Consider the following 12,273-nt stretch of genomic DNA (forward strand, 5'->3'; position numbering starts at 1 on the left):
ACCGTATGACTTAAATTTAAGCATGTGTACAAACAGATAAAACTTGTAGAGGAGGAGGAAAGATTCTGTGAGTAGTACAATGACAAAGGACAAATGTCAGGGAAAATGTGTAATAATTTATATGTTATAATTATGGACCAAAACAGGTCTTCTAACAGTTGATCCTTTTTTTTTTTTTTTTTTTTTGCCAAAAGCCAAAGGACTAAAACAAGGGGGAAAGTGCCCATATGAACTGTTCTGAATTAGAGGATTTCAGGGCCCCTGGGCCCCTGGAAGGATCCTCTCTCTCTCCCAACCCCTTTTAAAATAATGTCTTCATGCCTAACATGATAAAATCAGTTGTTACAATTTTCTTTTTCCTTCCACAGTGTGACCTTAGCAATATATTACCACATAAAGAACAGGTGAGCTCTTTTAAAACCTGTCTTGTTATTCTAGCTAATTTGCAAGATATTAAGTTTAGTGTTAGGTAACAAGTATAGATATTATTAGAATATCTAATAGATAGTAGAGTGCTTTTATTACACTATTGAAGACTCAAAGAGTGTTCATGTGGGTTATATTGATATTTACTGTATTAGAAATTAAATTTGAGGATTTAAAAATTAAATCCACTGTATGTCAAAACAGGGTTTTTATGGCACTATTGAAACTTTGAGCTAGATAAATCTTTGTTGTGGAGGGTTGTCCTGTGCATGATAGGATATTTAGCAGTCCCCCTGGCCTCTACTCACCAGATGCCAGTAGCACATCTCCCTCCCTTCACACTGTGTCCCCGGACATGGCCAGGTGTCCCCTGGAGAACAAAATCACCCCTGATTGGGAACCCCAGTGTTAACATAAATCATTTTTTTTATTAAAAGTAACTTTTCCACAACAAAAAAGTTGAGTGAAAAGTATGTCATTGATTTACAGTTTTACAGATCTCTTTACTATCTGGCTTAATAGAAGACAGCTCATTCTCATATCCTGTCTTCAGTGATTTGTTTTGAAGAAACAATATGAAGACCCAGCCTTGTTCAGATATTTAGTTGGAAAAAGGTGTACTTTTAAAGGCTTCAGATATTGTGGATATTCTATGATACTTTACTAAAAGTCCACAAGTGCTAGTTTCGTAGATTATAATGGATTTTATATATATACAAATTCAATGGAATTTTAAATCGTATCAGTGAACTTGTACTGTGTTAATACCCATTGATCTATCTTGCACACTAAATGGATCTTTTACCTGTATGTGGTTTTAGAATATTATGCATTAGTCAGTTGGAAAGTACTAGTTCACGTTTCTTTATACAGTGTCAAAAACTCACTTCTGTTAGTATCACCACCTGTCTTATCAGAAAAGCCTTTAAGTATTGAGAAGCTATCAAGCTTACAGTAGATGAAGCTCACAGTAAAAGGTACATATTTTCCAAAATCCTGATTTTTTTAGCTTGATAATCTGAATTTTATCATTGGCAACAAATACTTTATTTTTCTTGAAGTTCCAGGCTCACTTTGGTTTTTGTCTTTTTTTAAGATTTTATTTATTTGAGAGAGAGAATGAGCAAGAGAGAGCACAGAAGCAGGGCGCAGAGGGAGAAGAAGAAACAGACTCCTCTGCTGAGCAGGGAGCCTGACGTGGGGTTCAATCCCAGGACCCTGGGCTCATGACCTGAGACGAAGGCAGATGCTCTACCGACAGAGCCACCACCCAAGCGCCCCACTTTGTTCATTTTTTAAAAAAAATTTTTAGATTTAATTTTACGTAAACTCTACACCCAACATGGGGCTTGAACTCACGACCCTGAGGTCAAGAGTCCCATGCTCTACCGACTGAGTCAGCCAGGAGCCCCTCACTTTGTTCATTTTTAAGAGAATGACTGTCAGTTGTACCTTAAAAAAAAGATGATGCTCTGTGAAAAAAGTGGCTTGTTCAGCTCACAACTAAGTCACAAGTGCCTTTCCTTAACTGTCTTTCAGCATGCAGAAGTGTTTCATAAATACTTATTTTAGAATATTAGAAGGATCGAGGTTTAGTGACACTGTTAAATCTTACTGCTTTATCAAGGATGTTCTTTAGTAGAGCAGAATTTTTTTCAACTGCAAGCGGCAGTGAAGACCGGAATGACTAGGTACGGCTGGGTACCACTGCCTTGATTCATGCGCAAAAACAAACAGTTTTACTCCCTTTTATTTTTTTATATAGTCACTGCAAATGTCAAAAGTGTATGAGCAAGTAATGTCTTTAGTATTCCTATAAAAAGTTTTGACTTCATGGGTCTCTGAAAAGGGGAGCCCTAGAGGCCTACAGACCACACACCTGGAGAACCACTGTCTAAATGGGCACGGCGTGTTAGTGTGGTAATCTTTTAAATGAAAAGACTGGTCTCTCAAAATTTAAGAAAAAAATTACATTTTTAACTCAAACTATTTAAGAGAGACCAGAAGAAATACGTGATAATATATAGAGAACTATAGAGAGAAAAAAACAGGAAAAACATGAATTTAATATTCACATTTATTAAATTCTAAAGACTTTTTGTCCACCACTACTACTTTATAAGATGTTCTTATGTATTCCAATGTGGGGTTAGAGGAGTAAAAATATATTTGGTTTACTAGCATTGCCTGCTAGGGAAAGTCAGTGTTCTGAAAGGCAGCTCTGGCTTGGCTGGTTGTGGTAGAAGAGATTTCACAGAAGTCAGGAAACCCTCTGAAGGCCAGAATGCAAAAGAATTTGTGAAACTGTTTGCTTTTTGAAGGTTAAGCTTCTTCCACTCCCCTCTCTACTTCCAGCAGGTACTCAGTACTAAGATATTAATTCCTGAATTAATTTTTTAAATGCACGTTCTTATTTTATAGAGATGCAAATAGATCCTTGGATATTTTTGATGAGAGATCACATCCACTCACAGTAAGTGTCAGTTTTTTATTGAAGTTGCATTTTTCTCTCATGCAGTTGCGTTTATTTCATGCTGATTTGATTTGAAATTAACTACCAGGAGAAAATTACTCCCTCCAGCTTGAAGTCAGAATCATCTTAAGTCTTCTTCCCTGCTCCATGTTGTGTCTAATCATTTTACCAAAGGAATGATGTATAAGGTATATGCTAGAGCAAGAACTGAGCTGCAGCTTTGTAGAATTAGTGAGCTAAAGTGAGTAAATGGACCCAGATAACAGAAAATGTATCTTTTTAAAAGATAATTTTCAGTAACCACAAATATAAGTATTTGTATATAAACCTAACAAGTATGTTATGATCTCTGTGAAGAAAATTAAAAAACAATTTAAATTTTAAATCCTTTAAAATAACAATTTTATTTTTTTTATTTTTTTGAGATTTTATTTATTTGTCAGAGAGAGAGAGCACAGGCAGGGGGAGTGGCAGGCAGAGGGAGAAGCAGGCTTCCCACCAAGCAGGGAGCCCGATGTGGGACTTGATCCCAGGACCCTGGAATCATGACCTGAGCCGAAGGCAGATGCTTAACCATCCGAGCCACCTAGGCATCCTTAAAATAACAATTTTAAAACTCACTTCCTCAGGTTCACTACAGCCACATGTGGCTGGTGACTCTTGCATAGGTCAGCACAGACTTAAGAGTCTTATGGTTACAGGGAACTGAAAATTTTTTTTTTTAAGATTTATTTATTAGAGAGTGTGCGCATGCACACACGTGCAGACAGGCAAGCAGGGGAAGAGGGAGAGAGCAAGAATCTCAAGCAGACTCCCTGCTGAGCGTGGAGCGCCACGCAGGGTTTGATCTCACCACCCTGAGATCATGAACTGAGCTGAAACCAAGAGTTGGACGGACGCTCAACTGACTGAGCCACCCAGGTGCCCCAAAATTGTTTTTTCAAAGTTGATTGCAGAGAAATATAACATCGTGATCAACCAGACTCTTGAGCCTAAAAATAGTTTACATTTAGATAGAAAGGAATATATATAAATTTTCTGAGGTCATGCCTGTATTTTTCTTTAACGAATGGTGGTGAGTACTGAATCAGTATGGTATTTTGAGATCCCATTGTTTATATTTAAAAAACTAAGAGACATGTTACCCAATCAAAATCATTTTGAGCACCTGGGCCCAAATGTAAAGACTGCTGTATTATGGGCACTTAAGTATTTTTCTTCGGTGGATACTTATACTGCATTTTTTTTTCTTCTTTCAGCGAGAAAAGGTTCCAGAGGAATACTTTAAGCATGATCCTGAACATAAATTTATTTACAGATTTGTTCGTACTCTTTTCAGTGCTGCACAGCTAACAGCTGAATGTGCAATAGTAACTTTGGTAAGGTATTTCTTCTTTCTTACAGCCTCTTTTTTCAATTTCAGTCTTTGCACAGGGTATGGTCCTGCCTTTCACATAAAATAGGTTCCTGAAATCATCAGAAGTTTATTAAGAGAAACCTATTGAAAGTAAAATACACACATTCGAGCTTAATAATATAATCATTATTTTTCAAAACACTGCTGTTGCTTTTCTCATCACAAAAGAATTGCTGTTAAAGGCAGGAGGAGAGATTTCTCCCTCCACGGTTTTTCCCTCCATACCTCAGCACACAGATGTACACGCAGTGCACACACATACACACTCAAAAGGTGTGCTGGGGGGAGCTGGGCTAGGACGGGGCAGTAACAAAACTGGTCCACAGGCAGAGACTCATTTGGTGTAGGTCTAAGCTGAGTCCCAAATTATTTCAGTATTCCCCACACAGTTCTCATGTGTGTCTTGAGAACTATTGCCCTAAATTCTCTGTTTCTTGGATGACGGGTGTGCATCCATCCCTGGTTCCCTCTTGTGCCTGCCTATGAAGTTGCCCAGGGTTATAGTGCCAGAAGTACTTTTAAGGACCTTTGTGTTATCCATACAGAATTCCTGTGGTAAGATTTTATCATTTGAAAAATAAATACTATTTAAGTGAGAGGCAGCTGGGGTTATTTTCACTGCTCTGTACAGCAAACCTGTATGGGAAAGTTAATTGCATGGTCTGGTGGGAAAAAATACTTAGGTCAGCGCCTGTACTCCTTTAGTATCCAGCTAGAATTTAGGAGGGAGGCTTGTGCTTTTGAGTAGAGACCCCTCAGTGGGCCCTCAGGCCATTTGTTTGAGCTACAGACCATTTGGAGTGCTTAGCCCAGGCTGGAGAGAGGCAGGAGTGGTCCTCCCACATGGAGAGCAAGGCGATGCTGGAAGGAGAGCATCTGGGTTGGAGAGGGGGAGTTCTTGGTGGACAGGTTAAGTGTGACATACCCATGAGGCAGCAGAGTGACACTGTCTAGTCATCACTTGAAGATACGGAACTGAGCATGAATCCGAGCTAGACATAGGGAATTTGGTAAGAGTGGTAGCTGTTCAAATGCAGAGAAAAGTATAGACTAAAAAGTGGATAGAAGCTAGATCTGTAAGGACTAACAGCATTTAAGGTACACGTCCTCAGAGGAGTGGCTAGAGTGGTAGGACCCAGGAGGGAATAATAAAAGAGATGCCAAGATGAGAGGCTCAAGGAGAGTGTGGTCCAAAGGCCGAATGCTGCCAAGCAGTTGCCCACTGCATACCCATTGAATACCAAGTCTGTGTCACTGTTCTAAGTGTTCGGGGACAGAGGAGAAGACAGGTGGAATAAAGTTCTTGCCTTTATATAGCTTATATTCTAGCAAGGAAGAAATGAGTTGTTTTTCCATTTGTTTTGTCAAAAGAGTGTTACCTAAATATTTCAGGTAGTGGTAAATACAGGGAAGAGAAAGCAGCGTGAAGGGGTAAAGTGATCGGAGGGGCTCACCATTTTAGATAGCATGATCAGGACAAGCCTCTTTAAAGAGGTAACACCTGAACCGTGACCTACCTGAGGAAGATGATGAACTCTGGCATTACAGGCAGAGGGGACAAATGCAAGACTCTGAGATGGGAGCATGTTTTGTATATTCAAGGAACAGTGAGGTGGCCAGTGGTCAGAGGAAGAATGAGGGGAACAACATGCCAGATGAGGTCACAGAAGGGCAAGGCCGGATCTTCTGGGGTCTTGTAGCTCGCGGGCCTGGGAAGAAGGGAAACTGTTACTTGTTTGATGGGAAACCTCTGGCAGATCTCGAACAGGGGTATGAAGTGCTGTTCATTGAAGAGGCTGTCCTGGCTGCTCTGGGGACAACAGACTGTAGTGGGAGTCAGAGTGGAGGCGGGGAGGTAAGGAGGTGGTGATGGTGATACAGCTGAGAAGTGACAGATAGAAATCAGTCAAATCACCAGCGGAGGTAGAGGTAACAAAAACGGCCGGCAGATTGGAATGGGATTAAGTCAAATGGAGGCCCCAGCAACGAGGCCAGTGGTAGTGCCCTTTAGGTTACTAGGGAAGGCTTGGGGAGCGCAGAGTTGGGTGGGCTGAAGGCACCAAGGACCTGGGGAGTGATAGCGGCAGGGGGTAGACTACCCTGGGTTAGGAAGTGGATGGGAGATGAGAAGCCAGCATGAGGCATTTTTCTGTGAGCAAAAACAAGAGGAAGCTGGCTGGGGCTGGAGCTGGGGGCGGGGCTGTGTAGGATGGGGGCAATGGGCAATGTAAATCCATTCATATTGCGGAAAATCTCTGGCAGGGAGGGAAAAAATTCTTCAAAAAGAGATTAACTGTGTGAATAGTTCTGCACAAGTGGGATGGGATCACCGAAAGAAGAGTTAACTTCAGTGAGAAGAAGAAAATCTCATTTCCACAGACAGGAGAGCCAGCAGAATCAGTGAGGCTGGGCAGATTCCAGGTTTGCCAGTAAAGGGGATAGAGGAAGTTGAGAGACTGCCAGTATTGTATAAGTGCCTCTCATTATTCCCATGAAGTAGAGAGTTGAATCGTGTAGGTTCAACTTGTTCATTCTTAGGATACCTGAGAGGCCTGAGTTTGGGGGAATTGGGAACAGAATTTCACTAAGAACATAAAATGTTCAAGAACCATTTGTTTTTGAAAACACAGTTGAGTTTGGAAAATACTGGCAAATCTGAGCTGGCAACCGGACAACCTTCAGACAATAAACACACACTAAAATTGGACTTCTCTTCTTGTCAAATGGCATATATACCCTTCTGTAGAGAACCCTTTGAAGTAACAACAAATCATGGCTTACCTCTGTAATCTTTACTCGGCTGGGAACCGCCCAGGGCTGGGTGGAGTGGACATTTGATACGGGTAAGAGAGATCCTGGAGTCTCTTAACAGCGAGTGTAGAGGAGTGCCCCAGTGCAGGGAGGCTCTGTTAAGCACTTTAAAACCAACAGAACTGACTAAGCTGCGGGTAACGGAAGACAGAAACGAATTACCGTGAAATAATGAGATGTGAAAGTGAGGGCATGGGAGAAGGATTGTCCTTTGTATGCATGTATGTTCCTTTCTTTTTTCCTTTTTTTTAAATTTATGTTAGTCACCATACAGTACCTCATTACTTTTTGATGTAGTGCTCCATGAGTCCTTGTTTTCCTATAACACCCAGTGCTCCATGCAGTACGTGCCCTCCTTAACACGTCAAGCAGAGAAAGTCAGTTATCATGTGGTTTCACTTATCTGTGGAACATAATAGCATGGAGGACATTAGGAGAAGGAGGGAAACATGAAGGGGGGGAAATCGGAGGGGGAGACGAAGCATGTATGTTCCTTTAAAAGACACTCTATTAGGGGACTACTTGACAGTCGTAAAGGCTGGCCTCCAGCACACCTGTTTGTACTTGCCGTCCTGCCATGCCACACAGCAGCCACTGGGGGGCTCTCTTGACCACCAGTTTCTATCTTCAGGCTTGTGCCACAAAAGGCTGACTTACTGTGAAAAGGGAAGGGCAAAAATGTGCTCAATATTAACCAGGGTTTTACATGTTCAAGTATTGTGTAAAATGACCGTGTAACGACCAGCCAGGTGTGGTATCTTGCACGGGGTAGGCACTCGGGTTTATTAAACAACTTGAATCTGCAATCAGTTGTATTGAATCACTTCCCTTTATGAATGGGAAGGTTAATAACCCAGTGCCTGTCTTCAAGATGCCCTTTGCTGAGATGTTCATTCATTCCTGTGACCAAGGCTGGAAATTCACATGGGCAGAGTAGGCAACAGAATTATCTGACCTACAACTGTGACCTGGCCTCTGGCTTTGGCTGCCGGGGCCAAGTCTTTGTAGACCTTTGTAAGAATAAAAGGCATGTCAAAAACAGATGAAATCTGTCATTCCTAACAGTTCTTATCACAGCACTTAAACTGAACTAAAATCAAAGACCAGTGCTCTACTTTTGCAGGTTTACTTAGAAAGGCTTTTAACTTACGCTGAGATCGACATTTGTCCCACTAACTGGAAAAGAATTGTTTTGGGAGCCATTCTTCTTGCCTCCAAGGTTTGGGACGATCAGGCTGTATGGAATGTGGACTACTGCCAGATCCTCAAGGACATTACAGTTGAGGACATGTGAGTTTGTAAGGTTTGGGTGAACTTTCTAACCATTTTCCAGTGCCTCCTTTGCTCCGGTAAAGTGTACATTTCAAGAAATATTTTTAAAGGTTACATTGTGCAAAGAACTGAAATAGGCATAAAATTACAGACTTCCTATCTGGCTATGGTATAACAGTTCCTATTTCCCATCATTAATTGGTAGGTCTTGATGTGTTATTGTTTTAATAATCTGCTTGGTAAATTGAAGTGTATATTTCTGCTGATTTTTGGCATACATTTTACAGGCTTATGCCTAACACAGTATTATAAATAATCTTCATGGCTTTCTTAAAGCTGTCTATGAGTTCCAGTCCATTTTAAAGAGGCCTATGTCTGACCTTTAAAATAAATGTTTGGCCACTGTTAAGGTCTTAGGGTCTCTAGACCATTGAGAGGTTATACCTTCAACATGAGTCAGCTTTTGCCGGTCATTCTGTCCTTTTTGTTTGAAGTTCTGTTGTTACAGAAACCATGGTACAAAAGTAGCCACATGTATGAAGGTTTCAGGTCCCAGTTCTCCTGCCTCCTCCCATGCTAGCAGTATTGCACCTATTTAAAAATAGGTCTGAGTTGTTAGGAAGCTCCTGTTTCTCAGGCAGTCCCGAAAAGCAGCCCTGGGCCCTGGGACATCAGCCAGTGCCCGTCGCATTCGAGAGTCTCTGGGGCCACTCGGCAGTCACAGCAGCGTTTTGTGGGGCCTTCTGTCAACCATGAGGGGGGTGCTCACAGGTGGCATGCTGACGCGGGAGTGAAACACCAGACTTAACGAGGGCTTTCGATCTGGCCACCCTGGCTTCCGTGAAGGGCCCTGAGGGTGGTAGGCAGGATGAGCCAGCGAGGTATTTCCAGTAGATTCTCGAAGTGCCCACGTGAGAGTGAAAATGTCTTTGTGGGTGGCATTTGGGAAAATGTGGAAGAACACGTCTTGATTATACGGAACAGCATAGGAAGATTAAGATCATGGCAGGCAGTGGCAAGTTTGTTTTTGTTACCTTTGCCCGTTACTCTAGATAAGATTGTCATTCGGAATTACCAAAGTGCATATTTACAACTGAAGTGAGGACACTTATGACTAGGAGAAGAGACCAGTGATTGTTGGTGGCTGTCCGAATGGCTTTTGATGATAGTGGAAACTGAGTGGGCATGGAGATGTTGCTCGCGGGCATGGTAGCAAATGGGGTAATGGCAAATAATGGATTTGAAATGAAACAAAAGTACTTTTGGAAGTTGCAGAAACTAAAGTGACTTTGATCACCACTGTCATCAGTCTGCAAATTCTGGTCCCTTGAAGGAAGAAAAATTTGTAATCTTGAACACTAGCCCTAACATGGTGGCAACTGAAATTTTCTCAAAACCTTCAACGAACCTGGCTGGGACTCTGACTCTAGGGAAAACCTCAGAACATGCTGGGAAGTGTGTGAGCTCCTAAGAGTGAGTTTCCAAGAGCAGTGATGGCAGTGTCTAGCTACGGGAAGACCAGTTCCAAACAATACTTTTTGTTATAAACAGAGAAGCACCAGGAGCTATGTTGATAATAAATAGGCTGCTTTTGTGTATGATCTTTGGAAATTGGAAAGCATTACAACAAAGTGTTTAATACACATTTGTTTTGTCCCCCTGCTGTTGACTTCGATTTCTAATAGTCTCATTTTGAGTCTTAAATTGAAAAATTGGTGTCTCTCTCTTCAAACTTTCCAACATCTATGCTTTAGAATATATTCTCCTTCAAAAGAATAAGTTAAACTGAGCAGCTGCTATTCAGAAGATTTGCTGTGCCTGTAAATGGTGTGCTATTCAGCCGTTTGGCTATTTAAAAAAACAAAAAACCCAGAAGATGCATATTCTATAGGCATAATGCTTTTCTCCAGTGATTAAACCTTTATTAATAGACATGTTAATCCTATGAAGTACTGTATTTCCACACAATTAAAATGTGTTAGCGGAGAAAATATAAAAGGGATAGTGAAGTGCATTTATTCCTGTAGTAAATTAAGTCCTGATTAGCTGATTATCAAAACATTATCTGATTTACATTTCTATAGACTTACAGCCATATGAACAGGAAATTAAATTTGGAAGTAGGTTCAGTTGGGTTTAAAATTCAACAAATGAGAACCTCATCTCTGCTCATATTCTGAATGCTCTCCGGACCATACAGGAGAACATTTGTTGATCTGTCCAACAGATAAAATACTAAAACTTTAAAACCGAGAAACCAAATATGTTATAAAGTAAGCTGCTTGTGTTTGGGTATTTATCATTTTTATGTAATTCTCTAAGGGATGACTGTGAAAGTGGTCCATTTTATATTAAACATTGGGCAAGTGAGCCTGTATGGTCATGTGGAGCAAAGGACTGCTCCCAACGTTTTCCTTTCCTATTTTATTGACCTCCCCCCTGCGGGCGTGCTTGTTCTGTTCTGGCAAGGGGGTGGCGCCACATCTTGGGGTTGCATCCCCAACATGAGAGAAAGGCTGTTTGAGTCCAGTGCTCTACCAGAGGTCATATTATGGTGAGTTTAGTCGAGCCAAGACATCTCTTTGATCATTCTGCCCTCCAAAGTTTAAAAACATGCATCCTGTCCTGTCAGAGTGACAATTTCTTGCTGTAGTGAAATGAAGGCGAACAGAAACTTGCATTTACGTATGCCCCTTGACACAGCCCCCATGCACTGGGCAGGGGGAGGGGATTCCCTTTTCCATCCAGTGTGGCTTATTTATTTATTTATTTATTTGAGATGAATCCTCGTTGCTTCAAGAGTTTCTCCCCCTCAGAGATAATAGCAGTGGCTCTCGATGGATCCATTTGTTGCCGTGGTGATGTGCCCACTCCTTTTGTTGGCTCGTCTCTACTTCAATAAGCCCCTTCCTGTTATCGGCCCGGTGAAAATGTCTGCAAGTTCTTCAGAGCTAATCAACAGCATACATCATTCCTTTCATCTGATCACTATAGTGGGGCCTCGTGAGTGAGCATGGAGCATGAATCGTACAGCTGCACTAATGGAACTCTGAAGAACGAGCCCCTGAGTCAGCAGCAGGAGTGTATAAGAGGGCCTTAACCTCTCCCCCTCGTCCCGAACTCAAAGTGCTGGGGTGCAGAAAGGACCACGGATAGCTGTACCTTGTTTGAACGTTAGTGTGCTCACCCACTGGGTAGCCTCTGTTTGTTCCAAAACAGAATTTAGAGCCCTCCCAGTAGCTCAGAATGGTACTTTTGAAGTTCGCCCAGTTGACTAAAATTGTCTTGTGTTGGTTTTGTTGTCTCCTCCCCCAGGAATGAGATGGAAAGGCATTTTTTGGAGCTACTTCAGTTTAATATTAATGTTCCCGCCAGTGTTTATGCCAAATACTACTTTGACCTTCGCTCCTTAGCAGATGACAACAACTTGAATTTTCTATTTGCTCCTCTTAGCAAAGAAAGAGCACAAAACCTAGAGGTAAGGCTGTGAAATCATTAGTCGGGGTTTTCTGTCAGCCACCAAAACCAGCATCTGTGGCTAAATCTCATTAAGCAGCGATTAGCAAAATGTAAAGCTTTTAAATTAACACATCGAAGAGCTTATTAACCCTTTGGTGGCATATTTCCTGTGTCTTTTATGATTTATATAAGGATTTCACGTTATTTTAAAAAAGTATATAGATATTTCTTCTGTGACCATAATTCAGAATATTTTAAGTCAAATTTAATCTGTTCTTAATGGTTTTCCATTTGAACCTCTACCCTTCCATATAATCATACATGAATAATTTCTTATGATTGTATCCTTAATCATATCTACGTACTCACCATTCTTCTTTTTTAAGATTTTATTTATTTGGGGGAGAGAGAAAGA

At 41.2% G+C, this 12,273-nt stretch overlaps 1 protein-coding gene across 2 annotated transcripts in view; it reads left to right on the top strand.

Moving 5' to 3' along the window:
- CCNYL1 (cyclin Y like 1) overlaps positions 1 to 12,273 on the top strand; it is a 37,427-nt gene that overhangs the window by 21,499 nt on the left and 3,655 nt on the right. Inside the window, exons 5-9 of one of the 2 annotated variants that reach the window (XM_027588000.2) lie at positions 369 to 404; positions 2,848 to 2,899; positions 4,159 to 4,278; positions 8,251 to 8,417; positions 11,715 to 11,877. In XM_027588000.2, coding sequence (XP_027443801.1) covers positions 369 to 404; positions 2,848 to 2,899; positions 4,159 to 4,278; positions 8,251 to 8,417; positions 11,715 to 11,877 — 538 coding nt within the window. The remainder of the gene's footprint in view (positions 1 to 368; positions 405 to 2,847; positions 2,900 to 4,158; positions 4,279 to 8,250; positions 8,418 to 11,714; positions 11,878 to 12,273) is intronic. The other variant, XM_027588001.2, reaches the window with a different exon arrangement.

This window comes from Zalophus californianus, chromosome 3, assembly GCF_009762305.2.
Source record: "Zalophus californianus isolate mZalCal1 chromosome 3, mZalCal1.pri.v2, whole genome shotgun sequence".
NCBI classification, from domain to species: Eukaryota; Metazoa; Chordata; class Mammalia; order Carnivora; family Otariidae; genus Zalophus; species Zalophus californianus.